The sequence below is a fragment of the Brachycentrus maculatus genome, unplaced genomic scaffold (assembly GCF_059751285.1).
Source record: "Brachycentrus maculatus isolate JH-2025_06_01 unplaced genomic scaffold, ASM5975128v1 h1tg000370l, whole genome shotgun sequence".
NCBI classification, from domain to species: domain Eukaryota; kingdom Metazoa; phylum Arthropoda; class Insecta; order Trichoptera; family Brachycentridae; genus Brachycentrus; species Brachycentrus maculatus.
This window is the reverse complement of record NW_028281119.1, coordinates 1,289,359-1,315,649: the sequence shown is the minus strand read 5'-3', so window position 1 is coordinate 1,315,649 and position 26,291 is coordinate 1,289,359. Positions and strand designations below refer to the sequence as shown.

At 33.6% G+C, this 26,291-nt stretch overlaps 1 protein-coding gene across 6 annotated transcripts in view; it reads left to right on the top strand.

Moving 5' to 3' along the window:
* Prosap (SH3 and multiple ankyrin repeat domains prosap) overlaps nt 1-25,072 on the top strand; it is a 172,164-nt gene extending 147,092 nt beyond the window's left edge. For 2 of the 6 annotated variants that reach the window (XM_088270091.1, XM_088270092.1), the window contains 16 exons: nt 3,828-3,953; nt 7,941-8,121; nt 8,727-9,046; nt 9,552-9,813; nt 12,145-12,366; nt 13,073-13,249; nt 13,401-13,632; nt 14,172-14,376; nt 15,180-15,498; nt 17,235-17,475; nt 18,149-18,281; nt 18,931-19,111; nt 19,982-20,223; nt 21,140-21,298; nt 22,277-22,452; nt 22,777-25,072. In XM_088270091.1, the coding sequence (XP_088126217.1) occupies nt 3,828-3,953; nt 7,941-8,121; nt 8,727-9,046; nt 9,552-9,813; nt 12,145-12,366; nt 13,073-13,249; nt 13,401-13,632; nt 14,172-14,376; nt 15,180-15,498; nt 17,235-17,475; nt 18,149-18,281; nt 18,931-19,111; nt 19,982-20,223; nt 21,140-21,298; nt 22,277-22,452; nt 22,777-23,737 (4,137 nt within the window). In that variant the 3' untranslated portion in view covers nt 23,738-25,072. Of the gene's footprint in view, nt 1-3,827; nt 3,954-7,940; nt 8,122-8,726; nt 9,047-9,551; nt 9,814-12,144; nt 12,367-13,051; nt 13,250-13,400; nt 13,633-14,171; nt 14,377-15,179; nt 15,499-17,234; nt 17,476-18,148; nt 18,282-18,930; nt 19,112-19,981; nt 20,224-21,139; nt 21,299-22,276; nt 22,453-22,776 lie in introns of all 6 variants that reach the window. The other 4 variants (XM_088270089.1, XM_088270090.1, XM_088270093.1 and 1 more) reach the window with 3 other exon arrangements.
* Nucleotides 25,073-26,291: the final 1,219 nt, after the last annotated feature.

The window sequence follows — 26,291 nt, the reverse complement described above, 5'->3', positions numbered from 1 at the left end:
ATATGAGTGATTTTTTCACTGTAATATTTATTCAATATTACCCTGGACTGGTACTTGAAGCGGAGGGCTGATCACCTTTCCTTCATGTGTAAACGATCAAGATAACACTGCGTTTATATGATGCAGTGCCCTACGCACCATTGGGGTGCGGATAAGGGTTTTATTGTTATATTTATTATTTAACATATTTTGTCTGTTTTTTAAATTCTTCTCAATATTCTCAATTTTGTTACATTCGCCCACAATATCTCAACATGTGGGATAGAAACTATCGAAAGCTTGTGTGGCGCAAGGTTGACGGATACAGCAGAAGATGTCGATATTGATGAAGAGGAGCCGCTGCCTGTACCTTCATTTTCAGAAGTACTCTTTGAAAGATTGAAAAGTTTTTCCTTCACACATTCAGTAACTGATGCCGAAAAACATATTATAAAGCCGAAAATATACTGTTGAATTACGGAAATACAGTAAAAAAATATCGATCGCAGATTATTTACAATGCAATAAACTTAAATATTTTTTTGAGTCTGATAAGCTTTGTATTTTTTAATGAATACATTTATTTATGTAAACATGTGTACACTTATTTATGTATTTACATGTCGCTCACTCCTTTCAAGAACGTCATAAATCAAAAAACTTGATTTTTCAGGATAACGTTTTTAAAGTTTAAAAATATAATACAAATTATCAAAAATAAATATCAAGCAACTTATTGAACTTTTTACTGTACAACAGATCTTTTTAGGTTAAACCTGGAGGTTTTTTCTCCATTTGAAAAATAACTAGTTTACTTAAAAAAATAATTAAACAATACCTTTTCTTCAAAATGCAAAAACAACAGTTTCTGCCCTGCAGCGGGTAAACATGAAGTTAAAAATATGCCGCTTTTGCTGGGATATAGTACATTTTCTGGGGATCCCGAAAACATGCACAGCTCAAAATTGACGATTTTTGATTTATGACGTTCTTGAAAGGAGTGAGCGATGTACAAAACTTGTATTCTTCTTAGAATGTTAACCTACCAATGCATTGGTTATGCAGATTGGGAGGATGGTATCTTCACTCGATCGTATCTCGTTGTGTTTTGACTTCTTAATCCCGCATTCATAGTTTATTTCAATAGGTCCCTTTGTAAACGATAGAGGTTTCACTGTATTTGTATCTCTAGTACATGGGTACTTGTTTTACCTCATCAATTATATTATTTTATTTATCGTGAATTAAATCGGACTAATCGGTGATACGACCCGAATAAATTTATATAATAACAATCGGTAGGTTTACACAATGTTTTTGCATAATATTATACTGCTCACTGATCACACGCGTCATTGCATCGCATTACAGCTATGTTATAACCTGAAAATTATAATTGTGTGATATAAGCAAATTATCTGAACTAATATTTTTTTAAGTGATTTTTTCACTGTAATATTTATTCAATATTACCCAGGACTGTTACCTGAAGCGCAGGGCTGATCACCTTTCCTTCATGTGTAAACGATCAACATAACACTGCGTTTATATGACGCAGTGCCCTATGCACCATTGGGGTGCGGATAAGGGTTTTATTATTATTATTATTATTAATATTTTTTTAATAATTTGCTTGTTTTATCGTCCATATTGTTATCAAATAAATAATATAATTTTCCGATGAAAAATATTAATCAAATACTTACTTGATACTACTGAAAATATAAAAAAAAAATTAAAATATTTTTATATATTTTTTTATATATTTTGTCCGCCTCCGTAGTGTAATGGTCAGCACGCTCGGCTACCGTTCTGGAGGTCCCGAGTTCGATTCCCAAGGGGGGTTAAATAAATATAAGTGATTTTTTTCAGTGTCATATTTATTCAATATTACCCTGGACTGGTACCTGAAGCGGAGGGCTGATCACCTTTCCTTCATGTGTAAACGATCAAGATAACACTGCGTTTATATGACGCAGTGCCCTATGCACCATTGGGGTGCGGATAAGGGTTTTATTATTTTATTATTATATATTTCCAATTCACTATATTGCATTGAATCTCACGTTGGTATTTTTTTTTTTTCGGCATATTTTTACGAACTCTGGGCATCTTTAATTATTCACTTGTCGAATTTATCAAATTCAGTAAACATATATATTATGAATGAGTATTATTTAGCTTTTTTAAAATATTATAATATAATGTCATTTTTGTGCAATTTGTTGACAATATATTTTTAGTAGAATATAAAAATAAGATAGTAAAATAAAATCATTAATATTTACTTCATAATGTCCCGGAGTATTTGATTAGCTTATATCTTTTTTTAAATTTAAGTTTTACTTGGTAAATACCATTATTTCTTAAAATCTGTTGTGACACGTGCTTGGATGCATTCCGCACCATTTGTTTGAAAATGAAACACGTGTCGCAATAGATTTTAATAAATAGTGGTATTTACTAAGTAAAACTTAAATTAAAAGGGATAGATTTACCACAAAGTGACTGTGGAATCAATTAATGAGCTTATAAATCTTATCTATAAAATGGCTTTATTTGTATTTTATTTGTACTTTATTTGTACTATTCTATGTAGTATCACTCCTGTTGGACTCTAGTTCAACAGGAGTAATACTACATAGAATATGAACTGTAGTTCAACAGGAGTAATACTACATAGAATATTAACTCTAGTTCAACAGGAGTAATACTGTGTAGAATATGAACTCTAGTTCAACGGAAGTACATAGTAACTACATAGTAACTTTCTATAGTTTTACTCCTGTTGAACTAGATTATATAACTATTATTCATAGTATTACTACTGTTGAACTAAATATTATAAATATTCTTCAAAGTATAATATTACTACTGTTGAGCTAGAAAGACGTGACTTGTCGTTTTTATAATGTCGATAATTTTAATTGCCTGCAGATTTTGCCATTTCCGTATGTTGTTATTATTGCTAAAGGCACTCCCACACACAATCATATAATAGTATTTTATGCATGTAGCACTTACGTACTTATTATGAATATGTTTGAAAAATAAATTAAAAACATTCGATCACACGTCTAATGTATTGCATAAAATTCATTAATGCCTGGGAAAGCGAATAATTACCATCATAATATATTGCTAAGCATTTTCACCCTTTTTATGAACCTATCAACATTGAGATTTCAACGTTGATGAATAATGTAGTGTGGTTATAAATCACTCAGACTTCCATATTCTTCTTCATCTATGTTGAGATGTCAATAAAAATAATTCCTAAATGGATAAACACAGATTTGTGAACCAATATTTGGACATACTCAAAGTATTGTGAAAATATTGTGGACAATACATATTTTTTCACATAATCAGGATCCTTTTAACTGGTGAATTTGTGTAGATAAATATATATTTACATTTTGTATAATTTTATTTTATTAAAATGTATTTATTTATTGCTTTTTACGATACCATATGTTATTTTTTAATAAACGTTTCATAAAGCATATTACAACTAACCCCTTAAAACATTTTCTTTATTTTTCAACTATGGATAGTAAGACATTTTTAAAATATTTTATACACAAACCATTAAATATCAAATTATTTTTTATCTCCCTTATCCCTTTCGAACTATTGCTAAGCTGGCATATGACATAAAAATAAATAAACTGTACCACAAACCAATTATTAAAAAAATATATTCAAAGCAGTATTCAAGTCCTTTAATTTTTGTATATTTATGTATGCAACTTATTTTAAACTTAGAATTAGTACGCATTTTGCAATATTTCAATGTGAATGCACACATTAACTGTGTTTTTGTAAAAATATTTCTGAATTTATAGGAGCTGAAGGAAAGTTTCAACTACGGATTGTTCTGCCCACCAGCCAATGGGAAAGCGGGGAAATTTCTGGATGAAGAGAGAAGACTGGGAGATTATCCCTTGAATGGATCTGTGGGCTACTTAGAGGTATACACAATCGTACAATATATTATTATCCAACATTTTGAGTGTGTTCAAATACAAATGAAAATGGTATTTTCTGGCGTTTCTCATGTGTGTGATTATAATCCAGGATTCGGACCTCACATACTAATATAAGAGTTTCTGCTTAATAAAAAGCTTCTTTACATCCCACCAATAGATGTCTCTAGTGAAGTTCTAGTGATTCAAGAACAAGGTTTCTAAATTGGTTCATATATATAGAACTTCCAAGAATTTGAGTAGTGTCGTTGTCAATAATGGGTAGAATTGGTGCATGTTACACGTGTGTAAAGTGATCACTTAAACCAGCCGATGACGGTCGTCAGCCCCGTAAATGCCCAGACTTCCATATTCTTCTTCATCTTTGATGAGATGTTAAAAAATAATATTATTATCCACTTTACCTATTTTTCTAAATTTCATAACCCCCTATTTCCATTTATAGTAGAAACGTAAAACTTAATGAACTGCGTCTCTTTGTTCTTCTCGAATACATTTATGCCTACAATTTTAATAAACAAATTGTTATAAAAGATATAGAATTTTCGGCATGAACAGTATGTGTGCTTATTGGTAAATATCAACTTCTACTGACAATTACCATACCTGTTAGTTGGTAGTGTAACAACAGCTATATACAGTATCTACTCAATGAATTAGGGCCACGCAGAATTTCGCGCAATTTCTCAATTCAAACAGGAATAACTCAGAGAAAACCTTGAATAAAACAACATTGAATTTTATTTACACATGAACACTTTATTACGCTTAAATTATGCATATATTTTCATATAAATATTTATAATTATAATTTATATTTAGTTAACTATATTTAGTTAACTATATAGTTAGTATTTAGTATTTCCACCTTTGGCAGAAATAACTGCCTCAATTCTTTTTGGCATACTTAAAATGCACTGTTTTATCATGTTTTTTGTTTCTTCGTCTTCTGACCAAATTTTTTGAATATTTTTTTTAGACAGTCTACTGTCGGATTTGGAAATGAGTATACCTTATTTTATAACATGCTCCATACGTTTTCTATAGGATTAAGGTCCGGAGAATTTCCAGGCCAGGGGAGCAAAGGCAGATTTTTGTTAGACAAAAATTTTATTATTGATTTAGCCCGGTGGCAAGGTGCCCCATCCTGCATGAAGGTGTATGGACCTTCTGTTGGGTCGAGTGTATGGTAGAAGGGCAATAAAATTCGTTCGAGGACCTGCTTATAGGAATTTTGGTTCATTGTTCCTTCCACGAAAAACAACGGCCCAGGTAAATTGTTAATAATACATGACCATATCATTGTTGCAGGGGGGTGTTTGATAACTTTTACCACACAGGCCTCATTGTAACGTTCCATTGGTGTTCTCCTGACAAATCGACGGCTCTCTGTCACGGCTTCTAACCGGCACTCATCACTAAAGATGACCTGAAAAATAATGAAAATTTAAGTTTAATTCAAATATATAAGTTTATTTACTAAAATGATATGTTGAAAATTCAATTTAAATAAATACCTTTTTCCAATCATCTACCGAGTAATTTCGATGTAGCCTGGACCATTTTAATCGATCCGCTTTCATTCGTGGTGTCAATTTTGGTACTTTTACAGGGCGCCTGCATTTCAGATTTACTTCGTAAAGACGTCGCCTCAGTGTTGATACCGATATATTTATACCCTCTTCTTCCAATTTGATTTTTAATGTTTTTGCTGATGCACTACGGTTTTCTAAGGCACTTTGAACGATTTTTCGATCAGTCCTCGGTGTTGTTTTTCTAATCCTACAACAGTTCTTTCGCCGATTGCTGGTGGCGGGTGACTGATTTTTTATGGATTTTGATATTCTGTCCACTGTTTGACGAGAAACGTTTACTTTTTTTGAAATTTCTCTATTAGATAGTATTTCTAATTTTAGTAGCATTATAACACTAGACTTTTTTTCCTCAGAAATGTCTTTACTTTTTCCCATTTTGTCCTTTTCAAAAAAAACACTTGTGTTTACAAAAAAAAATTATACTTTATGAACTAAAATTAAAAATTAAGTTTTTTTCACAAGACACGATAATTATATAACCTCTCTGAACAAAACAACAACCAGAACTCAAGAAACTTCACTAATAAATGAGATAGGACTATTTTTCGAACATTCAACTATCTGTCTACCTGTGCTAATTAGGGACCTTTCTCAGAAAAAGGGTTTGAAATTTTGTAAAGGCTTAAATAATCCAGGTATATTTTACATATTATTGAAGGTAATATACATGATATTAGATGTCAATAGAAAACTTAAAGTATTTATGTAAAATAAATATAATAATCCAAAAGATTTCAGAGTATTCTAAAAAATAATGGGTGGCCCTAATTCATTGAGTAGATACTGTATGTAGATCTATATAAGTATGTATTTTTATTTATTTTTTAAGAGAAATATTTGTGTTTTTATTATTTACACATATATTTCAATTTCATACTAAAGGGTCCGCCAAATAACTTTTTTTTTTTGAAAACAGGGCGCAAAACATCGAGTGTAGCTTCGGCTGTGTGGCACGTAGCGCCGTCCTGTTGAAACCAAATGTTGCCAATATCCTCCTCTTCAATTTTTGTGAACAAAAATCCGTTCAACATGGCCCGATAACGATCGCCATTGACTGTAACGGCCACTCCTTGCTCATTTTCAAAGAAAAATGGCCCAATTATGCCTCTGGACCAAAATCCGCACCAAACAGTGACTCGTTTTGGGTGTACCGGCTTTTCAATGTATGCGTGCGGGTTTTCTGTGCCCCAAATACGACAATTTTGCTTGTTTACATACCCGCCAAGATCAAAATGAGCTTCATCCGAAAAGATGATTTTTTTGGCAAAATCGGCATCTTCTGTAAGTCGATCGCAGGCCCACTCAGCGAAGCGAAAACGCATTGGATGGTCAGTTGGCTTCAACTCCTGAACCAATTGGACTTTGTATGGCGTCATACCAAGGTCTTTATGCAAAATTCGTCTCAATGATGTCTCCGAAATGTTCAATTGTTGAGAACGACGGTGAATTGATGTTGATGGCGCTTCACGCACACTTTCTGCCACAACATCGATATTCTCGGGTGTACGCACTGTTTTTGGCTTTTCACGCTTTGGTTTATCGATGAGGATGCCAGTTTCTTTCACTTTTTTCACAAGATAACGAACATACGGAGCTGACGGTGCTTCTCTTCTTCCAAAAACCGTACGCAATTTTCGCACACATTCTGCAACATTACCATGATTTTCAAAGTAATGTCGCAATATTTCCCAGCGTTGTTCAAGCGTATACACAACCATATTCGCTCAGCGGAAGGATAAAACTAATTATCTGTCAAATCAGACATGAGCTAAGTGTTACCATTCACGAAATAAGCACTAGTTGAAAAAAAAAACTTTAGATGGCGGACCCTATATTTCTGTGAGCCTAAACGGCTCATTATTATAAATAGGTACCAAATTGTGGTAGAGTTAGAACCGAGAAACTCTGACTTAAGAGTCCGCAACACTAACCACGGGACCACAACCCGACTCTAAGAATTGGTATCTAATATTTTTAAAATTTTTTACCTGAAAATTTTGTATTTTATAATTACACAAATCAAAGGAAACAATTGTATTACATTTTATAGAGCTTGTAAGAGAATATATTTTTTAATACCATTTAATGCGTAAGTGAAAAATGTATCCTTTTGTCTCTTACTCTAGCGGTTAAATCCATAATTTCTCTTTCTAAAAGATAAGGGAAATAATATTTTAAGTTTATATTATGTTCCATAGTGCACAATATCTTAAAACATTTTTAAACATCAGATCCAAAAACAATCTAGGCATTTTTTTTAAAATATGTTTTTAGTATACAAATTACTCTACAACTAATCATATTAAATTTTAATGAAGCAATTTCCTTTAGTAAATAAACAAATAGTCACCTGTCTAATGAAAGTTTATTGTTACAGTTAAAATACAAACGAAGAGTGTACAAAATGTTGAAGTTAGATGAGAAGCAACTGAAGGCGGTGCATACCAAAACTAACCTCAGACGGTTCATTGATTATGTCAACCATGGGCAAGTGGAGAAGATTACCAAGATGTGCTCCAAGGGGCTGGACCCCAACTTCCATTGCCAGGATACTGGAGGTATACTCATCTTATAAAAAACCAGTCATATTAGCAGTAGCTTGTATGAGTGTTATTCTCCTTTTCCTTCCTTCCCTATTTCCTTACCTTTATAGCAATAATGTCCTTCACCTTGAGCTCCTTCACTTATTTCATTTTTATCCTATCAAACATATTCTACTCCTAGATCCACGAATCCGAAGCGCAGAACAATCACTTTGTCATCATAAAATACACAAAAAAATATATTTAATCCATATCCGCACCCAGTGGTGCAAAGGGCTCTGCATCGTATATAAGCAATGTTATCTTGATTGTTATATATATACTTGAAGGATAGGTGATCATCCTTGTGCCTCAAGTACCGGTCCAGGGTAATATTAAATAAATATTACAGTGAAAAATCTCCTAGGGATCCCTAACACGGTAGCCAAATGCGCTGACCACTACACTATGGAGGTGAAACATTTACTCAGTATATTTTGTACGTAATTGAACATAGGGATCCATAATAATAGCGCATATTTATACAAATTTCCAGTCTGACGGATGGGAGTGTCTGACGGATGGAATCCAGGATTAACAATGAGCGTGTTATCATTTACGTTTCTGTGTTCTGTTTGTAGAAACCCCACTCACAATGGCAGCTGCACAAAAGAAGCCCGCTAAGATTCTCATATCTCTAGTGAATGGGGGAGCCTTAATCGACTATCGAACTAAAGACGGAAGTACCGCCATGCACCGGGCTGTAGAGAAGAACTCGTTGGACTCCGTCAAGACCCTCCTAGAGCTCGGTGCATCCCCTAATTATAAGGATGGAAAAGGCCTTACACCCCTTTATCTGTCAGTAACCAATAAGACTGATCCCCTCTTATGTGAGAGCCTTCTTCACGACCACGCTACCTTAGGTGCCCAGGATTTACAAGGGTGGCAGGAAGTACATCAGGTAATTGAGCCCTCTAAACTTAGTTTATCCAAACAAAACTGTATCCAAGGTAATTTATTTAATTAATTTCAAAATACAGTAGTGCAGGTTATAATAATCTTAGAATAGGTTGCATACATCAAACCTTTCCGAGATGTTTATCTTATTTAATTATGAATATTAAATCTGTACTCTCAGAAAAAATTCACAGAATTGGTGAATTTCGCATACATACAAACTTGGAATTTTTTATTTATTTAAAAAAAAAATTACTATATGTTTGTTATTATTTAAAAAAATATTAAAGGATAGGTGTTCAAAAAATAAAAATATTAATATCAATCAGATAAAAACCATTCTTTAATATTTTTCTACATTATTTTGTTTCAAGTCCAGTCTAATTTCGAATTCAATCAAAATTATGTTATGGACTGTTAAAATCTAATTCTGCTTGAATTTTTACTTATATGGATAGAAATCTAATTAGTTTTATTACATTATAAGTGAATGCCATATTTTTGTCTAGGCCTGCCGGAACGGTTTAATTCAGCATTTAGATCATTTGCTGTTTTACGGAGCCGATATGAATGGCCGAAATGCATCGGGCAACACTCCTCTGCACGTGTGCGCTGTTAACGGGCAGGACTCTTGCGCCAGACAACTTCTCTTCAGAGGCTGCGACCGCGAAGCCCTGAACTTCGCCAACCAAACCGCTTACCAAGTGGCCGTCATCGCCGGTAACATGGAATTAGCGGAAGTTATCAAAAATTACAAACCTGATGACGTTGGTGAGTGCAAATTACCTTATACTTTCTTAATTTGGAATGTTCCCGCTATTAGGGCATGCTAAATAATGTTAGTAAAATTATGCATGAAGATAACATTGTTTTTTTTTATCCAGTGTTTTGAACATGAAATTTCTTATAAAATATCTTATATTTAAGTGATGTTCGTAAGATTGAATTTATCGTTTTAGAAGTGCTCCAATGTGTTGTGAAGTTATTTACTATGTTTATGCATGGCATTTATGATCATCCATTATTTCTTATTCATCTTCGCTTAGTTTGTGTTTTTTTTTCTATGAAATCGCTTCCAATGTTATCATTCTGAATAATGGTGATGGTTGTATTATAATATATCTACGTTTTAAAATATATTTTACTCGAGGATTTATTCTACTCAGTAATTTAAAAAAAAAACATGGAAACACACCCTTTAGGTCGACATAAATAGTTTATTTATTTTTGAATATAGGAAAATGATATTGTATTATTTTATATATATCTATGTATGTTTAAAATATTTATATGTTGCAGGTTTTTATTAACATTATATTAATGGCTTTCTTGTGGTACTACAAATATTTCGCCTAGCTTAAAAGATACATATATTATTTCATTATTTGATTCGGCAGTCACTTTGTGGTAATATTTATTTATTCCTTCTTTAATTTAAGTTTAACTTGTAAATACCACTATTTCTTGAAATCCATTATGATACGTGTTTTGATGCATTCCGCATCATTTTCAAACACTGTATTTGTTTATGTTTAAAAATTAAATGGAATGCATCGAAACGCATGTCACAAAAGATTTTTTTTAAATAATGGGATTTACCAAGTAAAACATAAATTAAAAATAAATATATTTTAAATATTAAAACCGAACTCTGATTTTTAGAGTCTACTATGAGATTATTATTAAAAATTTATTATTATATAATGCATATTATTTTATTAATTTACTACATAATATATTTAGATAATATTTATACCATTTTTTACAGGTTATCCCGCTTTTATTCTCGTCTTGCCTATTTAATTATATTTTAATAATATTACTGCCAATTATTTTTATTCAATAATTGAAACTTATTCTATTAAGTGTGTAAAATATTCCCCAATCAGACATAAACTATAAATGGACTAATGAATTAAATTTAATTATATCAATTTAATAAAAAGACTATTTGTTATCTTGACTGTAAAAATATATTAGTTTTTTTATTATATGTATGTTCAAAACAAATGTTTTTTTTTCAATATTAGAACATACTGATTTGTAAAAATAAATATCCAACTGCAATCTTAAATTCAATATGGAATACTAATTAAAGAAATGTACTTAATCAAAATTTCTTTAATGAACTCTTCAAAACATTTGAAAAGGATCTGATTTACTTTACTTAACAAAATTTATGTCTCTACGGTAACATTGCATGGCAGCAATCTTTAAAAATTGTTCTAAAGTTTTGACAAATCTTCGCTATAGTATGTCACGAGATTTTATTGGCAATATGAATTACAAAATTAACTACTAAATAGCAAACATGCTTGTTATCTGTAAGTAAGAGGTTCGCTCTTTTTAAGTTTTGTACTGACATTTCTTGGTGGAACTGCGTTTTATTTTATAAAATAACGACTGTATAGCTTTTTCCATTTTTATTTTATTTGACCAGTTACTTTCGTCATTATTCACATCATCTCAGACTGATGATGTCGGTCATGATGAAATCCGGTCACTAGTCAAATAAAATTAATTCCTTTAACCCTTACTGGTCCAATGTCGAATCTCATTCGACATAATTTTTTTGCTCTTGGGTCTCATGTCGAATGTTATTCGACATTTTTTTCATCATTAGTATTATTTAATTAAATTCCAAGCTTACATTTTTGTCACTCGTATCTATTACAACAGTATGTGGAGCAGAGGACAAAATATTTTTTTTCCAATTGGAATGTAACTGTCTACCTAGATTTTTTTTTTTTAATTTTGGGGGACCGGAAAGGGTTAAAAGTGTAAAATTCCTTAAAGTTGTTGTTTATTATATAAGAGGTATGCAATAGTAAATCCAAAATGTCAAATGCTCAGGTGAGGCATAACGGTATTTATAATTTTTCTAAAAATATCTTTATTAGTCTCTGATATTTGTTGTTTTGGATTGGGATCTATTATTGTATAAACTGATGAAGCGAGCCAACTCTTCGTATGATTTCCGGTCACCAGTTAATGCCACGCGACGTCCTTTAAGTAATAGAGTTGGTAGGTAGGGATCGGGAAGATATACATGATTGCAGTATTCAGTGCATGACAAAAGTCACATTTGGCGTCGCCTTGCAGTGCCATTCCGAGGCCCACCGCGGTACAACCCAAAGCGGCGGTCCGGGGCGAGCTGGGGCTGGGGGCTACCGGGAGACCGCTCCTCCCTCGCCTCCGGGGGCTCCCTGCACATGCTGCGAGCCGCCTCCTCCTCCCCGTGCCCCTCCGACCGGCCCTTCAGCTCTGCCAGCTCTAGCCTGTCCGACGCTAGTCACCACGAAGACAACGCCAGCATCGTCACAGGTACCTAACCTAATATAATCTATCATGTTCATACCAAGTTTTAATATTCTTGATTTCCTTTTTGTGTCGTTGTTATTTGTGTAATTTTTAATATGTATAATCTTGTTTCCGGAGAAGTCTTGTACAATATATTTTTATTTAGATTACACTGGCTAAATCGCAATATTTGAGGACAATATGAATCGCAACCATCACCATGTGTCTTCGCTCATTTTTATTCATAATTGAATCTGCATGCTGTTTATGTGCATTTTATTAGATATTTTATATTTATATCTATTGTTATTGACTGCTACGTTAATGAATCTTTATCTTTTTGGCTGTTACTTTTCCAGCTTTTTTAAAAAATATTTTTACTTTCCAACCTAGATAGCTTCTCTTTAATAGGCAGAAGAGGTTTATGTAGTGTTCCCTTTAATCCTAAAAAAATAGTCATATTTTAAAATTCAATTTAGCGCTTATAGTCATTAGATTAGATGTTTTATCGAATCTTTCAATGAATGAAAAAAGAGAACCCTGTTTCAATTATTTACATTTAAAAAAAATACTAATTTATATATATATATATATATATATATATATATATATATATATATATATATATATATATATATATATATCCTATTTAGTAGGTTTATATTCAATCTCTTCCCTAAAGATTGCCCATCCTCTAATAACATTGCAGTTGTGGGTTTTTCAATTTCAGACAAAAGTCTCGGTGATGCTAGTGATATTATATCAGATTCTAGTGGTGTGGGAACTGCCAACTCCGACACAACTACCAGTTCGCTGGCCTTACCCGGAGCTACTGTGGTTTGTTTGGAAAACTACGATTCAGGCCTGCCGGGGCACCTCAGGATTAGTCAAGGTGATATTATAGAAGGTACGTATCACACACTTCTTTATAAATAGCTATATATAATGCAAAAGTCCAATTCCCAATCGATACTTTTTATTCCAAGTTTCTAAGAAGTTTTGTTTATATTAAATGAGTTTTGGGATACCAGAATTGACCCATTTGTTTTTTATTTTAGTTACGGGTACAACAGACTGTGGCCATTTAGAAGGGATGGTTCGAGGAGCGGGTAGGAACTCCCAATGTGGAATATTCCCTCCGCACTGTGTTCAAGAGGTTAGGCTTCGACAAGCTCCATCCAACATGCCGATAGCTGCCATCAATTCCAATACAATAGCGATATCTCGCATGGCGGGACGTAGAGACCACAACAAGACTTATAGCGCCACTGCACCAAGACTGAAGAAGACGTAAGTCCACACATCTTTCATTAATTTGTTTAATTTAATTTGGTTTAGGGCTCGGAATCCACTGGAGAAAACAAGAATGCTTTTTTGCTAACACAGATTTTTTTCTTTTCTCTATCGAAAGTGTTAATCGTATTCTTGAAAGTATGTTTAGAATTATTACTTGCAACAGCCTTTCATTTTACATACATCTTAACCTGTCTGGCCAGCTTAAATGAGATTAAAAATCATACTAAGCCCATGAACATGAATTTCACCCAATGATTTGCAAAATTGGATAAAAGACAGATCTCAAATATTAATAACTCATTCACTCAAACTTAATAATGTTTTCAATTTGTCTAAAGCTCATAGTTCCAATATCATCTAAAATCGTAAATTTAGATTAACTTTGGAATACTGAATTTGATAATGATATTGTACATTTTATAGGATTTGTTATAAAATCGTAAAATTTTGAGAGAATTACATGAAATAATAAGACAACTTATGTTTAATTACAAAAATGCAAAAAAATTCATTGATAAATTTGATATTTGCAGTGTTAATAACATGGAATATAGAACGGTAGTATTGCATAGAGCGAGCAGAGGGTTCGGTTTTGTACTGCGTGGTGCAAAAGCTTCTTCCCCGCTTATGGAGATCACCCCTTCAGAGAGGTGTCCCGCTCTTCAGTACCTGGACGATGTGGACCAAGGAGGAGTTGCAGATATGGCGGGATTGAAGAAAGGAGATTTTCTAGTGGCGGTAACTTTCCTCTTAATGTTTTTAGAGTCACCCAACTACGATATGATGAAGATAATGTTTTAAATATGAAGTAATTTCTAACATGTGTATCTATGTGAATCAACATCTCTTGACCCATCCGTATATCAGTTTTTTTTTCAAAATATGTAAACAAATATACTAATAGAATGTATCGCCGAAAGGAAAGGTGACACGGTTTGTCAAACAATGAGGCGCTAATATTTTGCACTTGATAAAACGAGAACAAACATAGAAATAATCTTAAAATGCAGAAAAAGGTAGCACACACTAATCACATTGATTTTTGTGGTATAAATCAGTCCGAAAATTCATAACGATCGCGTGTGACTTATACTTTTGAAGCATCAAAGGCGTTCAAATTCAACTGAGTTATAAAAATAAACTGTCCCGTAAAATTATAACTATTACTGTTTTATCAATAAATTTGGTACATATAACTACTATGCACATAATTTAACGAGTGTCTAGATCAGAAAAGTGATAAATTGAAAAAAAAACTTGAAAAAATAACTCAAAAAGTAACAAGAAAAAAAGTAAAACAAAAATTTCCTGGGATATAAAGTTATGATTTCTTACTGATTTTAGTTGATATTTCAATCAAAATTAAAAATATTTTAATAAGTCTTGATAAAGTTGCGGTTAGCTTCGAAACCGGTAGACATTAAGTTATAATTAAATATTTATAGTGGTTTTAAAAAGAAATTATATTTTAATTATGAAATGGAAAATCACAAACTTATTGCTCAAATATAAATTATAAAATAAAAATGATTAATTACCAGATAAACGGCGAAGATGTCTCCTCCGCTTCGCACGAGCACGTGGTGGATCTGATCCGCGGGTCAGGGTCCCTGGTGTCCATGACGGTGATTTCGGTCTCGCAGTGGAACGGGGGCGGCGGTGCCGGGCCGGGGGGCGGCGTGCCCAGCAGCCGCAGCGTGGTGCAGCTGTCCCAGCCGCAGGTGCAGGCGGCGCGCCAGTACGCCACGCTGCCCCGCAAGGGAGGGGGGCGCTCCCCCGCGCCCGCGCCGCCACGCCGGGATCCGCGCACCACACTCAGCGTCGGCAAGGCCAGAGCCAAGTCTATGGTCGCAGGATTGGGTAAGTACTCTTCTAGTGGTGTAGTACTCCGAGAAGGTGAAGCTCTTACCACCAAGACAGGTTGTGAGCTACATGACTCGTGTAGGTCTTGAGAGTGAGCAATGATACAGAGGGAGGTCACAATAGACTTAATATGGTCGCAGTGACATAGGGATGCAAGATCCCTTGACCCCATTACAAAAAAAAATTTAAAAAAAAATCTTCTACAGTCTCACGTTCTGTAGTTCTTGCCGTTATACATTCTAGGGGTGGTTTTACAAACTCACTAACTACAGCTGGACCTCTATAATCCAAACACCAAAAATTTACCCTCTGTTCGGACTAGTGGAGCGTTCGGAATACAGTACAAAGAATCTGTAGGGTTTCTTGAATGTTTTTCGCAGATACATTGTGGCACATTTTATAAACTTTAAAAAATGTTACAACTTTGTTTTTAACAACTTTTTTATCGGTACATTTTTTCTCCAACAGGTTTCGATAAGAACCTTGTGATGATGACAAGGTTCTTGTCGAAACCAGTTGGAGAAAAATGTACCAGTAAAAAAGTGGTTAAAACCAAATTTTATTTTATAAAATCTGTAGGGTATTTTTTATCAAATAAAACAAATATGTATTGTGAAATTTGAAATGCATTTATTAAAAACTGAACTTTTCTATGAAATGAAATATTAAAGTTGGTAAAGATTCATTTAATGACGAGTAAAAATCTTTGTCTCGCTATTTACATAAAAGCATCTTCTCTGGCACAGGAATGTCCACTTGGTCAGCTCATTCTATGTAGGCATGTATTTAAGGCAGACACCTCGCTAGAATTGGGAATATTTGCTACTCCTTCAGCGTCAAACATTTCTTCACTTTCGCTGTCACATTCTTTTGTTACTTGCCTTATTATTTCATCGTCATTTCCGTTTTTAAGAAGCGTGGGAGGGATGAGTGGGCGTTTGGATTAAAGAGTTCCTGCTGTATATACTTTCGTTAACTTTAACTTTGGACGTTTATTTCTAATAGCTTTTGAAACCAGCTGACTTGACCTATGTTGTCAAGTTAATGTAACCCTGTAAAGGGTATTTATTTGTTACTTATAAAAGTAAAGTAAAATTTATATACACAATTAGAATCGACGCCTTTGTACACCATTTATATACATTTTTCATTTTCATACTGTTTCTGCGGAATCATTTAAATATTACATATTATATCGACGGCCCCTACGTAGAGTACTCTATCTGCAAATCTGTTACTTTACAGGAAAGAGCTTAGAAGAGTTTTTCAATGTATTTTCTTTATTAATTAACGGTGTTATCTGAAATTTTAAACTAGTATTATACGTTCAAAAACACAATAAAATAATATATTCAATCGTTTTAAAACTTTATGCTTTGTCAAAATTAAGTAGTTAGCATTTTAGGAGTTCAGTTCATTTCGAAAATTCGATGTAGATAGCGTCTTATACGCCTGAAAACTAGGCGTAAATTTATTTAATATATATTTTTTTGGTTATTTATATTTGTAGATAAGTCAGTTGATAACATACACCAAATATCTCAAAGAGAAAAATGTAGTTAGAGCACTTTACGTTGGGTACGTCGATATGTTACATATCATCCCTGTCCAGACAAAAAATTCAGTATTATTACTAACATTATGTATCTACATTTTTTTTCCATTTAAAGCATGTGGATAAATGATGAAACTTAAGTTAAACTGGGATATGAATTTTGTTTTGCGCTTTCTAGAAAATGGTGGCGAAAAAGATGACTGTTCGGATCAGCTGGGTACGGCAAAGTCGTCATCCGCAGAATCCATTCAGCAGCAGCTCGCCAACATGCGAGAAGGTAGTAATGGAGGGGGTAGTGGAGGAGGAACTCCGTGTGCCCCTCGAACTGCCTCCATCCGCGCACGACCTCAGTCTTCCCGCATAACTACCACTGAACTAGAAGAAATGTTCCAGAGACAGCAGAGGCATAATTCACAAGGGTGAGAATATATTTTTTATATTCCACCAAATCAGTTCATTCGTGAATGCAAAAGCATCGGTAGATCAATTACAGATTTATTGTTTATTTTATTTCGAATGAGCGACTGTCTAAATACAGCTGTATTGATTTAGTTATTGTATATTAATTTTTTATTGACATATTTCGAAGTTCTACAAAATGAAAGGCATCTGAATTGATACTAAATACTTTTCTTTTAATGCAATTTTCATTGAAAATTATCAGTGTTTTCGAGAACCAATATTGGTTCTCGAAAACATATCAAAATAGTATATATATCGTCCTCATACAGGAGAAAATGACCAAGTGCATTTTTTACTTAAACATGATTATTAACTATTTGACATCTTACTAACTTAATGTTGATCTGGAAAAAATACCAAAGTGATTTTAAACTTGAAAGTATTATATATTGACTTGTTAAAAATGACTAACTGCAGTGTTAACAAAAGTGTTAAATCGGTCAAATGGCCCTTCTGAACATTTTACGTTTTGTTAGTTGGTCACTTTCTCCTGTACGACTTCGATATGTATATATATATATATATATATATATATATATATATATATATATATATATATATATATATATATATATATATATGTGTATATATGATACTATTTTGCTTTAATGATTTCCTTTTTAATTAAAGATATGGCAACAACACCATGATGACAACGTCAGCATTCCAAGATGGTCTTACCTCTCCTCAACATTCTCCTACCAAAATACCTTCAGCCAGGGTATACGCTAGTGTAGCTGAAATGAAAAGATCCAAAGGAAAAGTAAGTTATAATCGTCCAAAGATTGGCACAAAATTTGTGAAAGATTATTTATACATTGCTTTTTCTTACTTTTTCCCCTGATGATAAAAAATGAAAAATGAGTTACAATTAACGTTTGTACTGCCACATTAACTTTCCAAGCTCGTGACCTTGGTCATTTTCCTTATTTGTAGATATGACTTTATTCTCATATTACTAACCAGTCAAGTATTTTTGACAATGTCACTATTGTAAGGGTGAAGACTGACCGGAGCATTTCGTCATAATGTAACATGTTACGATGCGAGCATTCAGGCAGTCAATACAGCGAGCCGAGCGCTCCATCCATAGTTCCGGATGCTCGCTGATGCTCGCCGCGAGCAATGTTACGACATTATGTTACGACGAAATGCTCCAGTCAGTCTCCACCTTAACATTGAATACCATATCCTGGGATAATTATTACATACTAAGAGATTACAGGCAAAGACACCTCTTTATATAATTATGAAAGATGTTATATTCATATATACATGTGGTATATAATATCTCCTTTACATTTATCATTTATCATCATTTACTTTTGATAGCCAAGTAAAGTTAAACAGTTATTATCATTATTATTGGTAAATCATTAGTAAACTTTAAATATGATAATTTGAATTTGCAGAGTTGGAGTCGTGTAAGATTCACAGGACCGCGTGTACCGGGAATGGGAGAGTTGAGAAGGGATTTCCACAGTACACCGGACCTGTTTGCCTGCCGACCTCCCACAGTTCCTCTTGCCCCGCCACACAAAGGAAGCCGCTCGCAAGAAGATGTGAATGCTCTCATCTATTCGCAAACTCATGGTAACTTTTACATACAACTTTATTATGAAATAATTTAGCTGTCCGCCCAGCCAGAATAAGAAAGGATTAACCTTTCCCTCCCGGTGATATGTATTTACTGCAACTCGATATTAAAAATTTAAATATCAATACAAAATTAAATAGATACGGGATCAGAATTTATGTATTCTTCCGTAATATAATTTCATATTACATAAAAGTATTGTACATATAATATAAAGTTATTAATTTCCAGCGACGGAAATAAATAATTTCTGAAAAAATCGGGGACCAATACACTAACGTTTCCTAGTGTGTCCGTGCGTGTCTTGCTTTGTGGCTATTTGCGATGTATTTTTTTTCTTGTTTTCAGATACTTACCGGAGCTAAAATTACAAAATTGTTACATTTGAATTTCAACTTATGAACTTATTTCTATTTATGAATATTCACATTTTTCCGGTTTTAAAATCTCATTAAATTTTTTTTATTTTTAGTTTTATTTACATAAATTGTATACATTTATTTAAAAGAGCAATTATAAACATATTTAAAATAAAAAAAATTGCAGAGACCCACCAAGCCACCTTGTGTGTCTTGTAAGTGGAGTTCTTTTTACATATGTTTTTTTTATTATTTTTGTGTATTTTAACCTAATATACACACACAAAAAAAATGAAAATAAAAACTATTTTACAATTTTCATAGAATTAATTCTTGATCATTTACCCATTCCTTTATTTCGCTTTTGTCCCATATTTTATTTTGACCTCTAACCTCCTATGGTGTACAAAATACATATCACTGTTGCACGCGGTAGTTTTTAGCATCGTAAGAGAAATGTCAAGAAACCTTGAAGTTGTCTCACTTCACTGAATGTATTTATTACAGCGTCTCGTAGCTGCCTGCCTCCCCCCTCCCACCCGCCTCCCCCTCCCCCCACGGGCCAGCTGGTTGCGGTGGAGGTGGGCGAGGCGGGCGCAGGGGGCGGGTGCCCCGGGGAGCCCGCGCCCTCCCAACCCGAGCCCGTCATGTCCTCCTTTCGCCCCGCCGACAGCGCCAAGCTCTACGCCTCTCCGCAGGATGTCAACTCCGTCGCATTCAGGAGTAGAACGCTACCTAGTAAAACACAGGTACGTTTTATTTATAAATTAAAATTATAAAATTTATGCGTATGTAGTTATCCTCGACTAAGCCGATTATTTTAATTTCACAATATTTTATGCAGAAAAATAATTGCAATAGGAAAGATAGATAAATCATTGTATGTTACGAAAAAACACATTATCGTACGATTTAAAAAAAAACATTAAAGTTTTTTTTTGTGAAGGCTGCTGTCTCGAGGATTTCTTTTGACGTATGATACTTTGATTTATATCGACATTCTTAAACACACTTCAAATAATATAGGAAGTAAAGAAATGCATCATTATATCTTTGAAGTGTCTGCCTCCACTACATATATATAATGATGCATTATATCTATGTAGTGGGGGCCGAATATTTTTTTTTTTATACGAAGGTCACACTTGAAAAAAAGGGTAATCCTTTGCGACTTTATGCTTAAAAGGCGTGGACTGACCGGAGCATTTCGTCGTAATGTAACATTTGCGGCGAGCATCCGAACATCAGATGTAGTACTCGGAACGAGCTTGGCTCGCTGTGCTGACTACGAATGCTCGCATCGTAACGTGTGACGTTACGATGAAATGACTCCAGTCAGTCCCCACTTAACAAATCTCACAGAAACTTATGAGGTATGATAGGTACAGCACCATTTTTTAAAAATACATTAGGATATTTAAAAAAATATATTATCTTTGTACAACTTGCACAAACATGAGTAAAAATGTGTGGTATTAAGTTATATAACAATTGTTGCTATTATTCTTGTCCAACTTGCCATTCATTTTCCATTATCATATTAACCTTGCATCATCACTCATATAACGGTAATGTCCTTCAACTTAGCACCCTCCTTCTTAGCACTAAGTAGCTAAAATATTTTTTATTAGTAATATTATTATCTTACTTTCATGTTATTTTTAGGTGCGTAAATCCCAGAGTTTACGCGCAGGAAGTGGCTCTACTTTCCAGCCAAATAATCCGATGGTGGCAGCGGACGATCCTTCTAACCAATACGCTCAGCCTTTTAAACCACATCGTAGTAATTCTTCTATCAGCAACAAGATGTTTGTTACTCGCCAGGTAATTTTTTATTTTTTTTATTTTTATATTTCATTCTCTGTTAGTATTATTATTTTTATAACTTTAGTGCATACTCCACCGCCAGAAAACATAGTGTGGGATACCCCGACCATTTATGATAGTATTTGTATGACAGAAACCATCAACACAAAGGGTCAGCTACCTACTGCAATTCAATTTAAAATGTGACACCAAGGATATATTATAGATGTCTCAAAATAGATTAACAAGTTTTTTGAAATGGAATAGGAAAGTCTGATCATTTATTGAGCTTACAACATATACTGTAACATCTTGCTGTCAATCCCTTAGGGCAGTGGTCGGCAAACGTATCAGCCAAAGAGCCAAATATGCTCATTACAAGGATTAATATTTCTTCATAGCCAAATCTGTTTGCAATTCTAGTACACCTTAATTATAATATTAAACCTTTATTAAATTAGGGGAATACTTAATAAAAGTTGATTCCACAAACAATAGGGATTTTATTCATTGATAAAAAATCTTTTGAAAGTAAGTCATCCATAAGAACACTACTTATTGCTAATAATGTCCTTGCATCTCCTTTGAAAGTTTAATCAGGTCAGGTTTGTATGTTGTTATTTAAAAATAACGTGCTAAAGCACGTTTCCAGGTTCTCTTTGATAAAATTATTTCTCAGTTTTGTTTTAATAAGGTTCATGCTTCCGCATGAATACATAGAGTCGAAGAGTCTTCCCACGCGTATTTGTGCTGGAGCCGCACTTAAAAGGTCAAAGAGCCATATGCGGCTCCGGAGCCACACTTTGCCGACCAATGCCCTAAGGTTTAAATCAACTACTTGTGTATATAAATTTAGCAATCTCAAAATATTGCTAATACCCACCCACTCATTGTTGATTCAAATTTTAATAGAATCATAGATGCATCTAAGTTAGGCATATTAAAAAAAATACATTTAACTGTTATAAGAAATCATGTTTATATTCCTATTTTTAGAATTCAACTAGTTCTGGACCGCCGCCGATACCGGAGCCTGACTACAGTATGAGTGAATCTGAAGATGAACGTGACGCCCATCGTTTAGCAAAAGATATTGATATGAATGAAGAAGCTGTCACTAATATCAACGCGATCCATATTGTTGCTGAAACTAGCGCCAATAGTAATGCGAGGTTTGTTTTTCATAGCTTACTATACAATATGAAATTATATTTGAAAAAAATATTTGTAAAAGAGGTTTTTTTTAAAAAAACATCTGTTTTTATTTCGAAAAATGTTTACAAAAGAGATATAAGAGATTTCCTCTGCATAGGAAATCTCTGTGAGGACAAATTATTGCGTATATATTTAAACTGTAAATGTGTGTATATCAAAAAATGTTTCCATAATTCAAAATCTGCTTCTTGGTGAACATACATACTCTTTTATACAATACATAATTTATTTTCTAATGTGCAATTATATATATTTTTTGACTCGTTTCATTGATTTTCCAGTGGGAGCAGTTCGGGATCTGGATCTATGCATCATTCATTTTCAGTAGACGAAATTCAAAAAATTAGAACTAAACTCAAGAGCTCCAAGTCGTATCCAGATGACTTTTTACTAAAGAAGGATAGTGGAAGTGTAGAAGAGAGACACCCGGGAAATGGGGATCCTGAAGGAAACAACGAGGATGGCGACAACTCTTCTTCGGGAGTCAGTTCTGACCAGGAATTGCCGACTGGACCTCAAGAGGAGCAAGAAAAAATAAAAATGGTCAAATTGCCATCGGAAAGCAAAAAGTATGTAAATAACGATCACAGCATGAAAGTAAATTCTGACAAATTTGTATTTAGAGAGAGAAGCTTAAAGGAACCAAAACAGTGTGAACCGGTACAAAAGAACACTAAAGAAAAGGTTTCCTTCAGCAGCAATGTCACAATCAAATCTTCTAATAATGTTATTACTACAGAACCTGCTCATCTTAATAGTTCTTCTGAAAATATAACAACCTCACCTCCAAACTACCCGATGAAAAGTGGAGGCTATATCGCCGGTAATTACTCGACAGTCAGTACTCCTTGCGGAACCATCAAAGTGCTCACTCCAAACCCACTCCCTCCCGCGGGTACTCTGCAGCGACACAATTCCCTCACCAGGAAGCAAGCGGCCAGTTACATGCTCAAGAGAGACACCAAGGTGGGGCAGTCTGCGGCCGAGAGGCTGGGGGTGAACGTCTCGAAGGCGCCCATGGGCAGGAAAGATGCGGAGGGGGGCAAGGGAGCGCTCACGCGCAACGCCGTGTCCCTAGCGCAGCTGCCCCCACCGCCGGAGGAAGGCGGCGAGCCCGTGCTGGTGGCCCCCTTGGGCGCGGCGGAGGAGGTGCCTCCGCTCGCCCCTCCGCCGCAGTTCAGCGACCGAGTGCGCATCGTGGGAGCCCTTCCTAAGCAAGGCAGCCGACTACACAGCCAGTGAATGTATTCCCGCATTATATTTCTGCGTGGACATTTACCAACCCCAACGATTTGCGCGTTATTTAGTATATCGTAAATTTAGTAACATTATTTTTTTCATTCACCAGCAAGAAGATGGGAATATACCAAAGATACCGCTTTTATTATAGATAATTTAAATATGAATGATTTTGAGAATACTGTATTAACATTTTGTATCCAATATTGTATTGATGCAGTGTGAAGGTTACATCAATCTAGACTTTAGGATATAAGACTTTTATCTCTTTTGTAAATAAACTAATAAATAATATTCCTTATTAAATTTCTCCTTCACTAAAAAATTAAGTCTAGCCTAAATTCCGGGATAAGAAAACATACTTTTCTCGAATGATATAGATATAAAATGACAAATAATAACTCTTTTTCTTGTATGAACCCTTTTCAGGATATAGTTTTTCAATGAAAAGGTGTATTTAATGACATTACATCTGTATACGTATTCATACGTAAGTAAAAAATAAATTCAAATAATTTCTTTGTATTTTGTGGTATTTGAACCTTTTTCACCCTAGTAGGCATTTAAGCAATTTTGGTTATATGTATAAATATAATATTTTGTAACCTCAAGGTTAAGATTGAGAACCCATTGAAGCTAAGTATTGGATAATCTCTGCAGCCGTATTTACATGTGTCTTTTTTATAAATTTGAATAAATTGGACACAAAATTGTCTTTAAACTCACACAAAAAAAATAATAATGGCCACAAATATTATAAATGACACTAGATTAAAAAATATTTTGTACTTTGTATAGAAGTAACGACATTTTTGTAAATATTACCCTATCTTTATTTTAAAAATAAATAAAAAACAAAACGAAAAACAGCACTTAATCTGTTATTGTTTATTTTTATTTTATTTGAATGTAATGGTCAATATCTAAGAATGTTTAAGTAGACCATTATACAAATGCAGTTTTGAATATGTTCGGGACTATAGCACAACCTTCAAATCCTAAATGACTTGGTTTAGTTAAATTATTTATAATGTAAGTGTTTTGAGTCACTAAAATATAAGATTTTGTGAATATATAACATTTTATAAAATGTAGATTTGATAATTTGTCAAATAATATTTGTTCCCTTTGAAATATGTAATTGTTTCAGCCATATTTTTTAAGTTCAGATATTAAACATTTATTTCTCGTTAGTTAATAATTTGTAATTAACAAATGCCATAAAACATTTAAGTGACAAAAAATATTCCTGCCAAATAGATATGTTTGATTTATTAAAGTATGTATACTGCAAGGCTATTTATATTATGTAAAAATAAATACACTATTTAAAAAAAACTCCTATTTATTTTTTAACCTTTTATTTACACATCCGACAAGTAAAGTGGGATCCCTACTTTACGGGAGAGTGATTTGAAGTCTTCCACAATTTATTTTACATTTAAAAATATGATTTTTTATAAACACAAATGTAAGTGTGGGAATTATAGAGTAATAAGCCTGTTAAGTTCTGCCGGTAAACTCTATAGTAAGATTATAATTGAAAGAGTTAGAATGATGACAAAAGAGCGGATTTGGGATGTACAAGGTGCTTTTATGAGTGGATGAGGTAGCACAGATCAAATTTTTGCACTACGAATGCTGACGGAAAAGTTTTTGGCTAAAAATCAGAAACTGTTCTGTGCTCTTGTGGATCTGCAAAAAGCGTATGATAAGGTTGATAGGATGAAACTATGGAGTGTGCTGAAAGAATACAGAGTAAACATTAAATTTATGCAAGCAGTTATTTCCCTCTACGAGGGCAGCACAGCTAGTGTATGAGTTAATGGGAGCTTTACATTGTGGTTTGCAATATCAAAGGGTGTAATGTCACCAGTGTTGCCATATGCCAAACCAAAAAATCTGAATCAAATAGTCTAGAAATCTGTATAGAATCAATAACCCAAAATATAAAATTTATTTTTAAAACATTTTTATTAATTTTAGAAATCAAATCCTTTTCTATTTTCAGTTTGCAGCATGAATCATCATAATGATTAAAGAAAACACTTCGTTTTTTACCACTTGAGTTTTATTATAGACTACATGTTTCAGAACTTCCATCATTCAGGTCTGTATAATAATATGTATGTTATTATACAGACCTGAATGATGGAAGTTTAACTTCTGAAACATGTAGTCTATAATAAAACTCAAGTGGTAAAAAACGAAGTGTTTTCTTTAATCATTGTAACATGTCTTACCACAAAGTTAATGACGAAACAATAAATAAAATATGAATCATCATAGTTGTTTTGATAGTAATAATCCTTCCAACGTTTCAGTACTTATTATCAAATGTTAATCATGCTCGAATCTATACATATTTTCGTTCTTCTGTTTTATCATATACTATGTCCAATTCTAAAATCTGTATAAAACTGAAAGTATTACCTAAGAGTAAAATCTGTCATCTGTAACGGCAGCCTAAAATCTGTATCAATACAGATAAATCTGTATATATGGCAACACTGAATGTCACCATGGTTGTTTAACCCTTCCTTTCTGGTGATGTGTA